Consider the following 21,387-nt stretch of genomic DNA (forward strand, 5'->3'; position numbering starts at 1 on the left):
TAACTTTTGACTAAAATATAAGCTTCTTTTTCACCTGAGCTAAACTCTGTCCCTCCAGGACATTGTTATATAGAAAATGTTCAGACCCAATATAAACTTATATTTGTCCCATTTAACTTTTACCTTGTTAGATTCTACCAGACATTCCTGCCTCTTAATCTTTTTTTCTCTTTTTAAAAAATAATTCAAAGTGTGTGTATGTACTGTATTTTGCTGTGTATAATGTGCGCCCACGTTTTTGTCCCAAACTTTCTGGAAAAAAAACTTTCATTCTAATCTTTAATTCATTTTTTTATTATTTATATTTAGATAACCTGTTTTTTTGCAGTATAAAGGAATTTTAGCATTTATTTTTGAACATATCAAGGTACAAGAAATTTTATGTAACAAATAATTATGAAGCACAAGAACAGATACAAGGTATTTCTGGTACTGCCCATATAAAATGCATATCCTTATTTTTCCCTCAAAACTTTGAGCAAAAAAAGTACACATTACACATGGCAACATATGGTATTTTTCACTTTCATTTTATTTTTTAAAGATTTTATTTATTTATTTATTTTTGGAAAGAGGGGAAAGGAGGGAAAAACTGAGGGAGAGAAACATAAATCTGTTGCCTCTTGCACAGCCCCCGCTGGGGACCTGGCCTGCAACCCAGGCCTGTGCCCTAACTGGGAATCAAACTGGTGACCTTTCGGTCCACAGGCTGGTTCTCAATACATTGAGCCACATGAGCCAGGGCTCAAGATCTATTAAATCCAAGTATGTCAACAGGAGGCTTGTGGAAGGTGGCTTTTTACTGAGAACAATGATATGTTGTGGGGTACTATTTTTCAGAGGCCACTCCACACTGTCAAATTTTCCTCAAGCTGCATTTACCATAAATTTGACATGATTGTGATGATGTATACTTTCTAATGGTGATACCTGAGGCTTGGAGAGGTCAAGCAATTTGCCCAAAGGAACACAGCTAGTTAAGTGTAAGAGCCAGGATTCACATCTGTTTGCCCAAGATTTCCCTGAGAGCTGGTTCTTTTAAGAAGGCAAAATTCCCTGGCTGGTGTGGGTCAGTGGGTTAAGCACTGGCCTCCAAACCAAAAGGTCGCCAATTCCATTCTTTTTTTAAATAATTTTAATTTTTATTGTTATTCCATTCTGATCAGGGCACATTCCTGGGTTGAGGGCCAGGTCCCCAGTTGGGGGCATGTGAGAGGCAACCAGTCAATATTTCTCTCTCACATCAATGTGTCTCTCCCTTCTTATCTCCTTCCCTTCCCCTTTCTCTAAGAAATAAAATATTTTTAAAAAGAAAGAAGGAAAAAGTTTTGTATGAAAAATTTCTTCTCTAGGTTTGGCATGTGTAAAAAACATACCTGTGTCACAACAAATGGTAAATAAGACCCTACTCTACCCCCATAACTACTTGAGACATGATGTTTGGACTCCCAAAAATAAATAGCCTAAAGCCAATTCTGAAAGTGGGAGAGGAAACTGGTAATAGTATAGATGTTTTTCAGCCTGTATCAGAGGGAAGGCCCAGAGAGCAGGTCAACCTCATGGAGTATATGATAAATTAGGAGTCAGGTGAGTAAATGATGTTGGTTTTGAGGAAGATGGCTGGGACAGGAACTAATGTTTTCTGAGTACTCACTACCTGCCAAAAACTAAAGGTAAGTGTTTTGGCAAAGAACTGAAGCGTACGAGATCACTCTGGTAGGCTGGTAGGCATGGGTACCAATGAATAGCTGAAGAAACTTAGGGATTTGTATCTTCCTTTCTTTCCTTTTTTTAATTATAGGCTCTACATATCTTTTCTTTATCTAGTTAGAATAGGAAATAAATGTATTGTTATTGTTTGATTATTAAATATGGGCTTATACAGATTCTTAATTCTGAAAGCACTAAGGAGTTGTAAAAAGCACTACAATGAGACTACATTACAGTCTTTACCCTACTGTTAACTAGGTGTATGACGAAGAACATATCACCACCTTTTAGATTTCCATTTCTTAACTTTTTGTACTTGACTATATATAGGTTGATCATCATCAGTGGGAAAATGTTGTATTTTAGATAGGAATACATATACATAAAAGCAAAATTTTGGTTGAGTCCTTACAGAAGGATACAAATATCTTAGCTGCTTACAAATAATAAGTCTGTCAGGAAACACAAAAGAAGATTTGAAGTTTTAAGCAGCTATAGAGTTCATACAGATTTGAGACTTTAAGGGCCTGAAATTAGAAAGATCCCAATATTTTCCCCTACTTTTCCATTGTCTAGTTTGTGTCTATGTCCTAACCCTAAAGTTTGTTCTCTCCAAAATATTCCTTTGCAAAAACACACACAGCATTTCTCTTACCAAGCACAATGTTTTAGTCATTATAGTGTCAAAAAGGAAAACAAGAGTATTATTTTGGTTATAATTTAGGTGTAAATGCTTCAGTTTTCTTCCTTGTCAATGAATACTGAGTTCCTAGCAGATGGTTCTGCATCTTTTGATCTAATTTAGTTAGAAGTTAGGAGAGCTAGTGTTAAAACATCTAAATAGACTACACATTAGAATAGTCATGGGGATGTAAAGTACAGCATAGGAACTATAGTCAATTATATTGTAATAACTATTTATGGTGCAAGGTTGGTACTAAACTTATTGGAGGATCCCTTCATAAATTATGTAAATGTCTAACTACTATGCTGTACACCTGAAACTAATATAAAATATTGAAAAACTAAAGTGACATTGAATGTCAACTGTAATGAAACATAAATTAAGTTAAAAAAGAAATACAAAAAAGAATATTCAGTGACAAAATACTGAATGCTGTGAAGTGTCTTCATCTCTCATCTGCAACAAATAAACTTCTGTGAACATGGAAAGGTTAATTAACTGCTGGTTAATCTCAGGAACAGTGTTTTACTATTCCTAGCATAGAGCACTTCTCAACTGTTCTTCATTCCCTGACATGTTTGAATTTTGTATGCTATCATGAACTTGGAAAAAAGGTATGGATGGGAGCAAGATTTTATACTCAGATTCAAAGCCCAGTTTAGTGCAGCCTTGCAGTGAGTGAGATCTTAATAACACAATAGTGCGTTCTCAAATATGGACTGGGAGTTTCTGATGCTGATACCATTACTTTGTGTTTTAACATAAAACAAAAGTAGTGGAGAACAAGAAAATACTGTCAAAAACTCAGCTCAAAAATGCGAAGAAAACCTAAGTATGATAATGGAATAAGGGCTTAAACTCATAGTACCTAGGAAAGATAAAATAAAACTAATATTTAATACATGGTACTTATTTACATTCAAAGTATAAGAGGGTAAAGTTGCTTTGAAATGCTGTGACCTGTGCTCATAATAACCTTTACTTTATGAGGTTGTCAAATATTAACAAATTAAGTATAACATTTAAATATCTGTTGTTCTCCAGAAATCAGACACATCTGTTCTTTAAAGTGGAGGAATATGATCTATAACAAAACTATGACCTACAGATAGAGAGTTTCAGTTTTGGATGATGAAACACTTCTGGAAATGGACAGTGGTGATGGTTGTTGCATAATGTGAATGTACTTAATGCTGAATAGAATGTACTTAATTGTACGCTTAAAAATGCTTAAAAACGGAGAGAAGATGGCGGTGAGGTAGGTGGGAGCAGATCCCACTTCCCCCTGTGCCCAGCTGGAACACCTAGCTGATCTTCAGAGGAACAGAGTGAACAGCCAACGGCATCCCAGCTTATATGAAGTTTGGAGGCCAAAACTGTAGAGGACATTGAAAAACAGACGGTAAGGAGATTTCATTGGCATGGTAAGGTCCCTGGGACCTGCATGGGGACCAAAGCTGCTGCGGCCCCCAGCATGGCGCCTGCCACAGGATTCTTGTAGAAGAGCCAGGTCAGCAGCTCCCTCCCCTACCAAAGCAGGGACAACAGTGTGGCACCAGGAAAGACTTGGATGCTTGAACTCGCTGGGGGAAATAAAGATGAAGTGGGAGACGCACAGAGGTGGTGCTCATCCACTGGGACTGTGGACACCTGCTAGGTCATTACCAGAGAAATTGGACAGCCAGGTGATACCTGGAGAAGGGAAGAGTTGGGCCGTGTGGGACCCTGACCTGGATAGTCTCTGGTGTGGTTAGAAAGTTGGGCTCTGTGAAAAGCCAGGCGCTTGTTAAGAACAGCGGGCTTAAACAAAGGGATTTTACTCAAAAAAAGGCTCTCAGCTGCTATTTAAGGAACTCTCGCGTAGCAGCTGGATGGCGCAATGCAGCTGGCTCACACCTTGGCTGGCTTGCTCTGTGGCTGGCTCACGAAGAGGAAGGAGGAAGCACACAGCAAGGACCTTTCACAGGAGAGCAACAGGGCTCCAGATTTAACAGTCCCCAGAGAGACATTTTGGTGGGGGAGCTGAACTGCCAATGAAGAAACTTTGAGAGTACCCAACACCCAGACCAGCAAAGAGGGAGAAGGTGGTGTGTGAGTTACCCCTAATTCATGTACCTCACTGGTGGCACAACTGGTGGATTAAAGGCACCAGGGCCCAGCAGCTCACGAAAGACCTGGGCTGGAAGCTGGGCAACTGTGAACATTGTGGCCCAGATCTGGACCCCATCCTTGAAAAATTAGAGGAAGGGAGAAAAGCAAAGCACAGCCCCTCTCTGCCTGCGGCATCCAGGAAGACCAGCAGAACTCCCTTGGTGGGTTTAAAGTCAGCAGGAGGCTTTTTTCCCCTTGTTTCCTTTTTTTACCCAAGTGAGAGAATAAGACCTGGAGCTAAGGTATCCAAAGAGGGAGCACAAAACTAACCCCAACAACTGAGAAACTGAGACAAATTTCACTCTGCTATCCTATAGAACTAGCATTATATTGTTTTTTGTATTATCATTATTATTATTTTTTCATTATTTTTATTTTTTATTAGTAAATTTTGTATCTTCTTTCTGTTTAGTTTTCTTCATTTTGTTTGTTTAAGTGCATTGTTTCTCTGGTTTTCCTTGTTCTCTCTTTCATATTGTATTTTAATTTCCCTCTTTTATGTCATTCATGTATAATAACATACTACTTTTGGTTGTGTAATTTCTATTCTTGTTATTCAGATCATATAGTTTCTGTCATATTATTGTTGTTCCAGTAGTGTTATAAATAATTGTTGTTCCATACAATTGTAAATACTACACAACACCCCTCCCTGACGTTAGCCCATTTCACCATCTCCCTGAACTTTATTACTGTGGTGGTGAATTCTATTCTCTCGCACACTATGCCTACTTTCTGTTCTTTACTCTCACTATATCTCACCATCTAACCTTGCACAAGTGCTCTGTTTTCTGGATTCAGCTCACAAACCTTCTCTCCTCTAATAAGAGTCTTTTCTGTCTTTCACCTTTCGTAAAAAGTGGCTAGTTGGGTGAAATACCATGGTCAACACTATACTTATACAGGATCTACTATCTCTTCTCTACTTGTTGGTAATTTAAATCCCATAGAATACTCTCCCACTGTCTTAATCCATTTTGCCTTCCCCCTGCCACTGATCACATACAAGATTACTTGGGAGCTGTGAATACCAATATAGCTGCTGGAGTATAGAACCCACCAACAGGGAAAAACCCAAGTACAACAAGAGAGCCCACACAAACAGAAGAAAGGACAAACCTAGAACATCCACACAAACAGATCAAAGAGAACACACCCCTGAATCCCATAGCATTTCTACCATAGAAGTTCACCCTACAAAGACAGCTGGCAAAGTGGAACATCAAGAACCACAAAAACTAACAAAAAATGAGTGGGCTAAAATGGGCAGACAAAAAAAAGAACCTGCAATCAAAAGGAATGGAAGACTCCCCACTAAAAGAGCTAAATGAAATGGAGGTAAGCAAACTATCAGATATAGAATTCAAAAAAATGGTTATAAGGATGTTCAAGGAACTCACAAACAACCACAAGGAACTGAGTGAGAACTATAACACTATGAAAAAGGAAACAGAAACTATAAACAAAACCAGGAAGAAATGAAAAATACAATTTCTGAAATAAAAAAACAAACTAGAAGGAATTACAAGCAGGCTGAAGGAAACACAGAACCAAATTAGTGAGCAGGAAAACAAGGTGGAAAGAAACACCCAGGCAGAGCAGATACAAGAAAAAAGACTAAAAAAATATGAAGACAGCTTAATGGAAGTCCAAGATAACATGAAACAACAACAATCGAATTATAGGAATAATGGAAGGAGAAAAAAAGGAACTAGGGATAAAAGCCCTGTTTGAAAAAATAATGACAGGAAACTTTCCAAACCTGGAGAGGGGAAAACACCACGCAACATCAAGAAGCACAGAGAGTCCCAATCAAGTTGAACCCAAACAGGTCTACTCACAGACATACAATAATTAAAGTGCCAAGTTTTAAAGACAAAGAGAGAATCTTAAAAGCAGTAAGGCAGAAACAAGGAGTAACATACAAAGGGGCCACAATAAAGCTAGCAGCTGACTTCTCAACAGAAGCACTCCAATCAAGGAGAGAATTTCAAGAAATATTCCAAGTAATGAAAAACAAAGGCCTGCGACCAACACTACTGTACCCAGTGAGGCTCTCAATTAAAATGGAAGGCAAAATAAGAGTTTCCCAGAGAAAAGAAGGCTGAAAGAATACATCTCCACCAAACCAGCACTACAAAATATGCTAAAGGGACTACTATAAGAAGATGAATAAAAAGAGTGAGAGAGAGAGGGGAATACAGGTACAAAGGGAGAAAAATGAATAAATACCTATCAATAATAACTTTAAACATTAAAGGATTAAAAGCTCCAAACAAGGGACACAGAATAGCTGAATGTGTAAGAAAACATGATCCACATACATGCGGCCAACAAGAGACCCACCTCAGAATGAAAGACCTATACAGACTGAAAGTGAAGGGTTGAAAAAAATTTTCAAGCAAATGGAAAGGAAAAAAAAGCCAGGGTAGCAATACTCATATTAGACAAAAGAGACTTCATAACAAGGGCCATAAAAAGATACCCAGAAGGGACACTTCATAATACTCCTAGGAAGAATCCATCAAAAAGACATAAACATTATAAACATATATGCACCCAACATAGGAGCACCCGAATACATAAAGAAAACCTTGGAAGACATCAAGAAAGATGTTGACAGGAACACAATTATAGAGGGGGATTTTAATACCTCACTGTCAAAATTGGATAGACCTTCCAAACAAAATATCAACAAAGATATTGCAGCACTGAAGAATGTCCTAGATCAAATAGACTTAACTGATATACACCGAACCTTTCATCACATAGAAGCAAAATATACATTCTTTTCAAGTGTACATGGAACATTTTTAAAGATAGACCACATGATAAGACACAAAGCAACCCTCAACAAATTCGAGAAAATTGAATTCATATCAAGCAATTTCTAGGACCACAAGGGACTGAAACTAAAACCAACATCAAGGAAAAAACTGAAAAACACTCATACTCATGGAGATTGAAGCATGCTATTAAACAATGAATGGGTCAAGAATGAGATCAAGGAAGAAATCAAAAAGATTCTGGAGACAAATGAAAATGAACCCAAGACAGTCCAAAACTTATGGGACACACTGAAGGCAGTCCTGAGAGGGAAATTCATAGACATACAGACCTACTTTAAAAAGATAGAAACATTTCAAATAAACAACCTAACCTTACATCTACAAGAAGTAGAGGAACAACAACAAAGATAGCCCAGAGTAAATAGAAGGAGGCAAATAATTAAGATCAGAGCACAATTAAACAACATAGAGACTAAAAGAATAATTCAAAGGATCAATAAATCCAGGAACTGTTTTTTTGAAAAGATAAAATAAACAAGCCTTGAAGCAGACTCATCAAGAAAAAAAGAGAGAGGACCCCACAAAACACAATCAGAAATGAAAGAGGAGAGATTACAACTGATACTACAGGAATACAAAGAACTGTAAGAAATTAATACAAAGAAGTATATGCCAAGAAATTTGAAAACCTTGGTGAAATGGACAAATTTCTAGAAAAATATAATCTCCCAAAACTGAATGAAGAAGAAATAGAAAGCCTGAACAGACGTATAACAGCTGATGAAATCAAAGTAGTAATCACAAAAGTCTCAACACTCAAAAGCTCTGGACCAGACGGTTTCACAGGAGAATTCTAAAAAGCATTTAAGGAAGAGCTAACCCCTATCCTTCACAGACTATTCCAAAAAATCCATGAAAATGGAAGACTCCCAAACTCTTTATAGGAAACCAGCATCTTCCTATTCCCAAAACCAGATAAAGACACAACAAAGAAAGAAAACTTCAGGCCAATATCACTGATGACCATAGATGCCAAAATCCTCAACAAAATATTGACAAACTGCATCCAGCAATACATTAAAAAGATCATACACCATGACCAAGTGGGATTCATCCCAGGGATGCAAAGATGTTACAATATTCGCAAATCAATAAATGTAATACATCACATAAACAAAACAAAACACAAAAATCACATGATCATATCAATAGATGTGGAAAAAGCATTTGATAAGGTACAGTACCCATTTATGATAAAAACACTCAGCAAAGTGGGAATAGAGGGAGCATTCCTCAACATAATAAAGGCCATGTATGGGAGACCTACAGTCAACATCATACTCAATGGGCAAAAACTAAAAGCTTCTCCATTAAGATCAACAACAAGACAAGGATGTCAGGTTTCACCACTTCTATTCACCATACTATTGAAAGTCCTAGTCACAGCAATGAGACAAGAAAAGGAAATAAAAGGCATCCGAATTGGAAAGGAGGAAGCAAAACTGTCATTGTTTGCAGATAACATGATAGTGTACATAGAAAATCCTACAGACTCCACCAAAAAACTACTTGACCTAATGAATGAACTTGGCAAAACAGCGGGATACAAAGTCAATATTCAGAAATCAAAGGCATTTTTTTTTGTCTTTGGGTACAAAGACGAAACTTTGGGATACAACAACGAAACTGCAGAAACAGAAATCAGGAAAAAAAAATCCCATTTGATATAGCAACAAGAAAAATAAAGTACCTAGCAACGAACCTAACCAAGCAGGTAAAATACCTGTACTCAGAAAACTACACAATGCTGAAGGAAGAAATTAAGGAAGACACGAAAAAATGGAAGCATGTACCATGCTCATGAATTGGAAGAATTAACATCATCAAAATGTCCATACTATCCAAAGCGATTTATAGATTCAACGTAATACCTATTAAGGTACCTGTAACATATATCAAAGATACAGAACAAACATTTCAGAAAATCATATGGAACCATAAGTGACCCTGAAGAGCCTTGGCAATTTTGAGAAAGAAGAAAAAAGTAGGCGCGATCACAATACCTGATATCAAACTGTATTACAAGGCCACTGTAATCAAAACAGCCTGGTACTGGCATAAGAACAGACACATTGACCAATAGAACAGAACAGAGAGCCCAGAAATAAACCCAAGTCTGTATGGTCACTTAATATTTGACAAAGGGGGCAGAAGTGTAAAATGGAGTAAAAATAGCCTCTTCAACAAATGGCGTTGGGAGAGCTGGACAGCTACATGCAAAAAAATGAAACTGGATCACCAACTTACACCATACACAAAAATAAATTCAAGGTGGATAAGAGAGGTAAGTATAAGTCATGACACCATAAAAGTCTTAGAGGAGAAAATAGAAAGGAAAATCTCAGATATTCCATGTAGCTATATTTTTACCAATAAGTCCCCTAGAGCAAGAGACATAAATGAAAGAATAAACAAATGGGATCTCATCAAAATAAAAAGCTTCTGCACGGCTAAGGAAAACAGCATCAAAATGAAAATAGAATGAATTGTATGGGAAAACATATTTGCCAATGATACCTCAGACAAGGGGTTGATCTCCAAAATACATAAGGAACTGACACAACTCCACTCCAAGAAGACAAAAACCAATTAAAATATAGGCATAAGACTTGTATAGACAATTCTCCAAGAAGGACATACAAAGGACCAAGAGACATATGAAAAGATGCTCAGCATCACTAGCCACCAGAGCGATGCAAGTTAAAACCACAATGAGAACCCACTTCACACTGGTCAGAATGGCCATCATAAACAAATCAATAAACAACAAGTGTTGGAGAGGATGTAGAGAAAAAGGGAACCCTAGTGCACTGTTGGTGGGAATGTAGACTAGTGCATCCACTAAGGAAAACAGTATAGAATTTCCTCAGAAAACTGCAAATGGAACTGCCTTTTGACCCGCTAATTCCACTGTTGGGATTATACCCTAAGGTTCCTGAAACACCAATCCAAAAGAACCTATGTACCCCAATGTTTATAGCAGCACAATTTACAATAGCCAAGTGCTGGAAGCAACCTAAGTGCCCACCAGTAAATGAATGGATGAAAATGTTTGGTGCATTTACAGAATGGAATACTACACAACAGAAAGAAAGAAGGAGCTCCTACCCTTTGCAACAGCATGGTTAAGTCTGGAGAGAATTATGCTAAGTGAAATAAGCCAGGCAGTGAAAGACAAAAACTATATGATCTAATCTATAAGTGGAACCTAATCAACAAAACAAACAAGCAAGCAAAATATAACCAGAGACAGTGAAATGAAGAACAACCTGACAGTAACCAGAGGGGGGTTGGGAGGGGACAATGTGGGTAAGAAGGGAAGGATTTTCAGGAACAACTATAAAGGACACATGGACAAAAACAAGGTGGGTTAGAAGCAGGGGAGGGAGGTGGGGATGACTGTGGTGGGGGGAGTAGCGGGTGGTAAATGTAGTCAACTATAATTGAAGAACAATAAAATAATTTTTAAAAAAGAACAAACTGACAGTAACCAGAGGGGAGGTGGGAGGTGATATCGGGGGGTGGGGGAAGGAGGAAGGTTTTTCAGGAACATGTATGAAGGACACATGGACCAAACCAAGGACAGGTAGGATTACAGGTGGGAAGTGGGGATGGCTGGGGTGGGGAGGTGGTGGGGGGAAAATGGATATAACTGTACTTGAACAACAGTAAATTTTTTTAAATTCTTAAAATGGCAATTTTTGTTATATATTTTCTACCACAATTAAAAATATATTGGGGCCCTGGCTGGTATGGCTCAGTGGATTGAGCACCAGTGTGTGAACTAAAGGGTTGCCCTTTCGATTGCTAATCAGGCACATGTTTGGGTTGCCAGCCAGGTCCCTTGCAGGGGGATGCACAAGAGGCAACCACACATGATGTTTCTCTCAGTCTCGTTCTCCCTCCCTTCCTCTCTCTCTCTAAAAATAAATATATAAATAAATCTTTAAAAAAAAAAATATATATATATATATATATATATATAGTCTCTTTCCCAATATGTATATATATTGGGAAAGAGATGAAAGCACCTTTTTTCCCAGAACCATGGTTGCCCCACATCAATCCATCACACAGAGGAAACTGCACGAACAAGTAATAAACCATTGTTTTGCTACCATGACATAGCAATCCTTTCTTGAATACCAGATATGAGGGTTATTGTAAATGAAAGAGTGGTTTGTGACAAGTTGTAAATGGGATATAAGAAAGTTTATGTAATCATTGCTCCTACAATTTGATTATATGCATGTGTGGCTTTAGTCTTTAGTTAACAAAATGAATCAACCAATTTTTTTTTTAATTAATGGAAGTATTTATTCTCTTTTTTTCTTCCTACAATGAATGTTTACATGACTTGAGAAAATAACACTTTCATAATAATTTGAAATGGGGGAAAATTATGACCTATAGCACTAAGCAACAGGAAAAAAAATAAGCTTTTGAGTTGGTCAAACAGATTCATATCCTATCTCTATCCATAACTATATAACTCTGAGCAAATTATTTAACAATTTTGAGCCAGTTTTTTTTCACCTAAAGAGTACAGAATTACAATATCTGTCCCAGGATATGATGAATATTAAATGAAATAAAAATTTTAAAAACAATAGCCAGAGGGGAGTGGGGAGGGGATAGTGGGGAGAGGGTCTATAGGAGCTACTATAAAGGACACAAGGACAAAATCAGGGGGGAGGGTAGAGGTGGGGGAGGGAGGTGGGACTGGCTGGGGTGAGGTGGAGGGATGGGGAGAAAATGAAGACAATTGTAACTGAATAAAAATAAAATAAATAATGAACAAATGTAGGTACTTGGTAAAGTATGTTTGTTTGCTAATCCAGAAGCTCTGAATTTTTTAGTTAAAATTATATATAATTGCTTTATTTCAGATGCGAATACCTTTAGAAATCATCTAGTCCAGGGTGTCTCAATGTTGGTATTACTGTTACTCTGGGCCAAATAAATAATTCATTTTTGTGAAAGGCTGTTCTGTGCACTGTAGGATATTTAGCAGAACACTCAGCCTCTACTAACTAGAAGTTGATAGCATTCCTCAGGTGTGACAACCGAAAATGTCTCTAGACATTGTTGCATGCCCCTTGTAAGGCAAAATGCCTCTATTTTTAAAATTATTGAGCCTAATATCCTCATTTCAAAATGAGAAAGCAAAGGCTCAGAGAGCTTATAGGAAATAAAAGACTGGGGAAGCTGAAATTTAAAAGATATGATTCTGTATTCAGGTGGATTTGAACCATGAAAAAAATTCCAGTAGTCTGGGGGACACATTAGTCTTAGCAGAGGGAGGTCCTTAAGCAAGTGAAATACAAATGTGTGTACTAATAACTCACATTCTACGGACTTGGGCATTACTAAAATCCTCTATGTTGATATAAAATATGAAATTCAGCTTGTACCAGAATGCCGACCTTTCATAATATAAAAAGCAAACAGGATACACATGCAAGAAACTCACTTTTTAGGGACCCTTGTTGGAAATAATTATATTATTATGCTAGAGTAAAATATCAATACCTTTAAATTCTGTATTTAAAAATGCAATTGAGTGTAAAATCTAAATTATTGTGATTGAAACTTTCTTTTAATTAATACTGGTAAACAACACCAATTTAATATAAGATATATTTTTGTGACAAAAGAATAACATATATGGTTTGAGTCAGAGAAAAACAATGAAAATGTGCCCCTACAATTTAGTTCACTCTCTATGAATACAATTAAAAACCAAACAAGATCTCTGAGGAAGGAACCAGAAGGTTATCATATCTCATCAGTTCTAGGTAAGAGAACTTTCTCTGTTCACACCAATTAAATGTTCTTTCAGTTACCCTGCTAAGAAGTTTAAGCTTATTCAAATTAGGTGACTCTCTCTATAATTGTCTATATTTAATAAATTGAATATTACTTGCATTTGTTAAATGACAATTAGATTTAGTTGTACAAAACCCAAATTTCTTCCTTAAGACAACTCATCAGATGTTTATGGCAAAAATAGCTATTAATTGTTTTAAGCTTTGTTGAAGTGGGAATTTTGTAGCCCAACTAATCTTGAAGCAAAAAAAAAAAAATCTAACATTGTAAAGAACTCTGCATATCCTATTTTAATATAGTGATAAGAGTGGAGCAAACCTCAGAAGGGTTGGCTGCAATACTATAATCATAAATCTCATTCTTAGTCACAGATTTAAAATCAGGCATTAAGAAATATAAGAAATAATCACATTAATTCTACACAGAGCATATGTGCTATATAGTCTCCTTGATTATACCTTTAGAGATAACCACCATGAAACATTTTTGAAGAAAAAGGATTTTTGTAAGTAGCTGACTTGATCCTTGCAATCTTTTTATACCATCACAGTCTTAGGAAAAAAATGAGCAGAGCTCAACTCTAAGTTATAAGGAGACTGGGGAACTACCTGTGCTACCCTTGTCAAAAAGTTTTAACTGTCTTTTCCCCCTAAAGGCCTTGTCTCCTACCTTAACTCATAAACTAAGCTCCAGCAAAACCATTCTCAGATAATTCTGGAAAGAGTCTCACATGTTCTGTCTCAGGACCAATGTTCATTCCTACAGCCATTTCTAATCCCTATCCATAAGAACTGTTCTCATGCTTCCAAGTCCTTCATAAATGCCATCTCGTCTAGGCTTTCCTGTTTTCTTAAAGGGAAGTGCTCTCCTGCTCCTCTTGAGTGGGCATTGGATACTTTGTCCACACCATCCATACATCCTTTAGCTCCCCATTATGAACACTCATAGCTATAATGCTATCTAGTAACCTTACTTTCTCAGGTTGTAACATTAGTACCTGATTTATGAGTTTGGCTATTTTGGGGCAGAATATTATACTAAGAAATTATAAAGGTTTTCCCATGGCATATTAAGAGTGACAAAATACAATGAAATTAATGAAATTAATTGGGAGTACTGGTTGCATGTTTACTAAGTCTTTGAACTTTATAATCATAAGCACTCTGTGGTTTGCTAGCTGAGAAGACCTGCTTGTGAAGTTAAAAAAACTAAGTTCAGTTCCGACCAAGATGGAGGTGTAGGTAGACACACTGTGCCTCCTCGCACAAGCAAAAGAAGGATAACAACAAATTTAAAAACAACAACAAAAAAACCCCACCAGAACTGATAGAAAATTGAACTATATGGAAGTCTGACAACCAAGGAGATAAAGAAGAAACATTCATCCAGACCGGTAGGAGGGGCGGAGATAGGCAGCCTGGCAGAGAAGACTCTAGGCAAGGCGATGGCTGGGGGACCCTGTGAGGCAGCAGATTGCGCACTAGACGGTCCCACATTCAAGTGCAGCTAAATCGGGAGGAACAACTGGGGAGCAAGACAGACCAAGCAACCCAGATTTCCAGCACGGGGAAGTAAAGCCTCAAACCTCTGATTAAAAACACCTGTGGGGGTTGATACACCACTGGGAGAAACTCCCAGCCTCACAGGAGAGTTTCTTGGAGAGACCCCCAGGGTGCTAGAATGTACACAAGCCCACCCACCCAGGAAGCAGCACCAGAAGGGCCCAATTTGATTGTGGGTAGAGGGGGAAGTGACTGAAAACTGGTAGAGAGTGGAGCAAACGTCATTGTTCCCTCTCGGACCCTTCCCCCACATACAGCATCACAACACAGCTATGTGGGTTACCTGACCCTGGTGAACACCTAAGGCTCCACCCCTTACTATGTAAGAGGCATGCCAAGACAAAAAAAAAAAAAAATGCCCAAATGAAAGAACAGATCAAAGCTCCAGAAAAAATACAACTAAGTGACAAAAAGATAGCCAACCTATCAGATGCAAAGTTCAAAACACTGGTAATCAGAATGCTCACAAAATTGGTTGAATATGGTTGCAAATTAGATGAAAAAATGAAGGCTATGCTAAGTGAAATGAAGGAAAATGTACAGAAAACCAACAGTGATGGGAAGGAAACCAGGACTCAAATCAACGGTGTGGACCAGAAGGAAGAAAGAAACATTCAACCAGCATAGAATGAAGAAACAAGAATTCAAAAAAATGAGGAGAGGCTTAGAAACCTCCAGGACATCTTTAAATGTTCCAACATCCAAATCATAGGGATACCAGAAGGAGAAGAGGAAGAGCAAGAAAATGAAAACATATTTGAACAAATAATGAAGGAGAAGTTCCCCAATCTGGCAAAGGAAATAGACTTCCAGGAAGTCTAGGAAGTGCACAGAGTCCCAAAGAAGCTGGACCCAAGGAGGAACACACCAAGGCACATCATCATTACATTACCCAAGATGAAACAGGAGAGAATCTTAAAAGCATCAAGAGAAAAGGAGAGAGTTACCTATGAAGGAGTGCCCATAAGACTGTCAGCTGATTTCTCAAAAGAAACTTTGCAGGCAAGAAGGGTCTGGAAGAAGTATTCGAAGTCATGAAAGGCAAGGACCTACATCCAAGATTACTTTATCCAGCAAAGCTATCATTTAGATTGGAAGGGCAGATACAGTGCTTCCCAGATAAGGTCAAGTTAAAGGAGATCATCATCACCAAGCCCTTATTATATGAAATGTTAAAGGGACTTATCTAAGAAAAAGAAGATAATAACAGTAAAATGACAACAAACTCACAGTTATTAACAACTGAACCTAAAACAAAAACTAAGCAAACAATTAGAACAGGAACAGAACCACAGAAATGGAGATCACATGGAGGATTATCATCAGGGGAGTGGGTGGGGAGAGAGAGGGAAAAGGTACAGAGAATAAGTAGCATAAATGGTAGGTAGAAGATGGACAAGGGGAGGTTAAGAATAGTGTAGGAAATGTAAAAGCCAAAGAACTTATATGTATGACCCATGACCATGAGCTGAAGGGGGGGGAATGCAGGTGAGAGGGGGTACACAGGATGGAGGGGAATAAAGGGGAGAAAATGGGACAACTCTAATAGCATAATCAATAAAATATATTTTAAAAAACTGAGTTGAAATCCTGTTTAAATCCATTAATTTACTTGATCAAGTTGCAGCTACTTTGCATGAGAAAGCTACTATGCCCTTCATTCCAACAGGTTCATAAATGTGAATGAATTTCCTAGACTGGTTTCAGGTAGAAAATAATCCTAACAGATAGGTGATGAAAACAGTAAGGGACATGCTTAGTCAATATTTTCACATATTGACCACCTAATAAAGACAGAGGATCAGAAAGTAACAAATGGTCATTAACTTTTCTCCAGACATTCCCTACACTGCCAAATGCAAAGAATTAAAAATTACTTCTAACAACTTGCTAGTTATTCTTTTTAGATATCAACATTATATTTACAGCATGTTTTTCAGTGTGCTTATAGTATATAAACCACCATGGGAAGAGTATAGACTTATAACAAAATATGGAAGAGTCCTGATATTTTACGAGTCTGACTAGTTATATTTAAAACTGCATTTCCCCAATGATCTTACTTATTCATTTTATAATTTTACTATCAAGCACTACTTTGAGCTGTTCAATATAGCTGTGTCTAATTATATCCTTAGCACTCAGCACAGTGTGTGGCACATACACACTGGTGTTCAATAAATGATTCCTGAATAAAGGGAAGGCTATTAATTAAATTTCTTATGGTGAACCTGAAACTTGACTAATATGGAGACAAAGGAGATTCTTGTTAGGTAATTGCTATGCAAATGGATTATTAATTAAATAAAAGCCAGAATGCCCTCCAGTCTAAACTAGAAGCCATTTAATAATGTATTTTTCTTAAAGAGGTAAACAAGAGGGGTTTTGTTTATTTTTGTTTTGATTTTTGCTATGATTATATACAGGGGGAAATTCATTTCTGAGCCATTGAACATTTTTTTTTAAAACTTCACTGAAAGAAACATGAAGTGCCCTACAAAATCTCAATACTTCCTTTACCATGAATATCCTGGGTATCTTTTTATATGCCTGGTCATGGGGCACTTCTTTTGCTTGTTGTTTTTGTTTTAAGTCTAGTTGCCAGATTTGCAATTTGTAACTTTTGAAAGCTTCTAATCTTCCCGGCTTTTCAATTTCTAATTTCTACTGACATTTGCTCATTACCAGCCCAAGATAGATGAGATCCTCAGGAATGTTAGCTATCCTTGAAAATGAATCACCTAATGCATAGCAAGCCACTTTTAATGGTCCTATTTGCATTAGACTTGTAGTAATTGGAATGTCTGACAATTCTCTGCCACCTTTTAGAGAATCTCCTAACTAGGACTTAGACAAAGAAAAGATACTGGCACACCACCAAGCAACGTTTTTCTCTCTTTTATCCACTACTACACACAGCAACCATTTATGGCCTTTACAAACATCTAAACAAAAATATTTTGAGATCTAATAGTGTTTTAGGCAGTGTACTATATCAAATATTTATCATTTGTTAAGTGAAAAGGTAAGAGAGTTTTGTTTGGTCTGAGCAGTTTATGAAAGATATTTACCTAAAATGAAATGTTAGTTTTAGGTAGCAATTATGTGTGGTTTTTCATATTCTAGTACAGTGTCTCATCACTAACAACACAGATTTTATTACTCAGTGAATATCAGGTGATAAGTTTTTGGGTAAGGTTTCTTATGGATTATAAGTCCCTGTTCTAGTGCACAGCCATGAATATGTCATTGAAAGAATATTAATACAGAACTGCAAAATCATGGTTCATAGGTTCAGATCTGAAATCAACCTCAGAATCTGGCTAGTCTGAAATCTCTATTTCACACATGTCAAAACTGAAATCCCAAAGGAAGCTTGGGATCTGTTCACAAAATTTAGTAGATTAACAACAGAACCTAGGTTCACTGCACCAGGCTCATACACTATGGCTCTCATTTTACCAGCCTGCAATAGTATAGGCAGAGTATTACTGCAAGTTTATGAATTTTTATCTCTTAAAGCTGTTAATACTTGCATATATTAAAAAAGATACTGCAACCAAGCCAGGCAAAAAGCCATTTTCTCCATGACATACTAGTCCTAAACCTTACTGTAAAAAGGCCATGGCAGCCAAACTGAATTGTGATCTTGACCACCTAGAACACTGTTTCCTCTTCCTTGCTGGTTATGGACAGAAAGTTTGGTATACTAACAAAAAGTCCAGATTTCACATTTTCATCCCAGAACAACTGTACAAATCCAGGTTGACTGAAGACATTAAACAAAGGATTTCAAAGGTTGCCTTCAGTAGGCGTGTTAATTTAAAGAATCATCATATTACACTGTATTTCTAATTTCCATATTAGTAAGTAGCATTTATGTAATGTGCCCATGACAAATATCATAAGGCATTTTTTTTTTTACTGCTTTGCCTTTCCTCCAAAGTGAAAGGTGTGAAAGGATATGGAAGAGCACACAAATATGTATCACTTAAGAATGTGAAGAGAAAAATCATTTTATGGGGTCATTTTAATGAGGTGTCCTCCTAAGAAAAAGGAACTTATTCTACTTTATTTTAGAATCCATGGTCTTTCACTTTGGAGGCAAGTTAGCAACATAAGGTAACACTGCAAATACTGTAAATTAATACAAAATTTACGATGGCAAAATGCTTTAGAGATCTCCAGTGGAACTGGTTTCAACCATCTAAGAAGTATTTCCAAAGATGCTTTAAAACACAACGGCAAATTTTAGTTTGCTACTAGTAGGCTGTTTACAAGTACATAGTACTTTGTGTTAACTAAATACCACTTATACTGAAATAGTCAAGAAATATATATTTCTGGTAAGAGTTATATGTGTTGTTGGTACAACAGCACTTATTAAAACCAAAACCACCTTAAAGATGGGCCACCAAACCTTGCTGTACAAGGTTTCTGCCTCAAATAGCCAAAGAAAACTCTCCAAAGTGATTGCTGAAATCGGTGCTTCCGCCAGTCTCTTCCTCTCTTCTTTCCTCAATACAACTCCCTCCTCCACCAGACCCTACGATTTTAAAATCCAACAGATCCTAGTTGAAAGCTCAAGTATACACTTTAACATCTCCAAATTACTAACTTCATCTTCTTCAACATCCTTCTGCAAGTTTCTACACTGCAGGATGCTGAATTTCACCAAAGGGGGGTTTCTCCCTCTGATTTCTTTGGCCTTTCCTCTTTCAATCTCTGTCCCTTTTCCTCACCAGTATCTCTTCCCTTTCCCTGATCCTCTAGTTCCACAGCACTTGTACCTTGTCTTCTATCTTTATCAAATCACACCTCAGCTTCCTAGAGCATACTAAGGTGCTTTGGCTGGGAGAGAAATTGCTTTTTGGTTTTTTTTTTCCTCCATCAAACTCCTGCCTTGAGAATACCTGCGATTCCTTTTCCTGGGAGCCCCCCTCCTTTTCGGGGGAGGGTAGAAGTAATGAAGACCCTCTCTGCTTCAGTCCATCTTGTACACGCCGGGCTACTACTGCGGGGCGGGGCGGGGCGAGATTGGCCTTTACTGCGCCACAGCAGGTGGGGGGTGGGGCGGTGGCGAACCGCGCCCACTCCGATCTCAGACCCGCAGAAGAGAGGCAGCGAAAGACCTGGGGCCGCCCCCACACCCCGGGACGGGAACTCACCTTCTCTGAGGCAAGGGCGAGTGTCTACTTTAAAACTACTGCCCCCCCTCCCCGCCGCCGCCATAGTGGAGCCGCCAGAGCCGCCGCCGCCGCCGTCGCCACAGCCACCGGCAGGCGAGCTGGCTTGGGTGGAGGTGGCGGAGGAGGCAGGCTCAATCACTGCTGCTACCACCACCGCCGCCGCCACCGCCGCCGCCGCCGCTGCCGCCCCCGCCCCCGCCGCGCAGGCGGTGTAGGAGGAGGAGGAGGGGGCGACAAAGACGGTAGCTTCCTGAGGGGAAGACTCTGCCGCCAGCGGTGTGAGTGTATTCGGCGCCGCCGCCATCGCAGCGAGGCGCGGACAATTGCACTTGCGCCTCTCTCCAGTTAAATCCCATAGTACCGCCTCCCACTTAGCACCGCCCCCTTCTCCCCTCAAGCTCTGGCTTCAGCTCCAGCATCGTTATCGCTCCTTTCCACCAATAAGAATGCTTTAGACCTGCGGGCCGCCTCTCTCCTACCCCCACGATTTGGCATCACCAATCTCCGTTCTGAGGGGAAGTAAGATAATCAAGAGCAAAGGGCAAAAAGCGCGAGATGTAAAAGCATGTGGGCCTCACAGAGTCAGGCTCTTCCCTTGGAAGAGCTCATCTAAAACCAGTTCAAAGGAAAAAAAAAAAAGTCAGGAAAAACCAACTGATTCCACTTCCAAAGTATCTCTAAAATACCTCACCTGTCTTTCTTACAGCATTCAGTACAAAGTACAAAAATAAACATCGTCCTTGGTCATGACTCATGACATACTTTCATCATGTTCTCATAAATAACTGCTTGACTATCAAATTACCCATCTAAATTAAAAACCTGTGAATTCAGTACCCAACCAAAGAACTAGAATAATGCTGGTAACATAAATTTGCTCACCACCATTTTCTCAACTTCCCTCCCGGAGAAACCAATATCTTCATTTATATTTATTTCCATGTTCTTTTTTCATAGATTATCACATACATGCATGCTTAAACAATATTGTTTAGTTTTGATTGTTTTCAAATTTCATGAAAATTTATATCTTTTGTGGGTAGCATTTTGGGACTTACTTGTTTCACTAAATATCTTGTTCCTAAGATCTATGTAGCTGTGGTTCGTTCATTGTCAATGCTGTACAATATTTCATCCATTTCCCCTTGATGGGCATGTGTCCTGGTGCATCTGTGCAAAAGTGTCTTTTAAGTATGTCCTTCTTTCCAGACTCACTTTCATTGTCCTATTTCAAGTCCTCGTCATCTCTTTTCAGAACTATGACATCTGTCCCATTGGTCTTCTTTCCTCTAACCCCAATCCTTCCAATATATTTCAGTATTGCTGTCATTTATCACTAGTTTCCCATTGCTTTTTCGATACCAAAGGTCACAGCTTTGTACTATTACATCCCTAATCTCATCCTCTTCTGC

The 21,387-nt window shown here is 38.3% G+C and overlaps 1 protein-coding gene across 4 annotated transcripts in view; it reads right to left on the reverse strand.

Annotated features, from left to right (window-relative positions):
- ZMAT1 (zinc finger matrin-type 1) overlaps positions 1-20,303 on the reverse strand; it is a 61,617-nt gene extending 41,314 nt beyond the window's left edge. For all 4 annotated transcript variants that reach the window (XM_045186577.2, XM_045186576.2, XM_045186578.2 and 1 more), the window contains exon 1: positions 19,955-20,303. In XM_045186577.2, the coding sequence (XP_045042512.2) occupies positions 19,955-20,279 (325 nt within the window). In that variant the 5' untranslated portion in view covers positions 20,280-20,303. The remainder of the gene's footprint in view (positions 1-19,954) is intronic.
- Positions 20,304-21,387: the final 1,084 nt, after the last annotated feature.

This window comes from Desmodus rotundus, chromosome X (genome assembly GCF_022682495.2).
Source record: "Desmodus rotundus isolate HL8 chromosome X, HLdesRot8A.1, whole genome shotgun sequence".
Taxonomy (NCBI): Eukaryota; Metazoa; Chordata; class Mammalia; order Chiroptera; family Phyllostomidae; genus Desmodus; species Desmodus rotundus.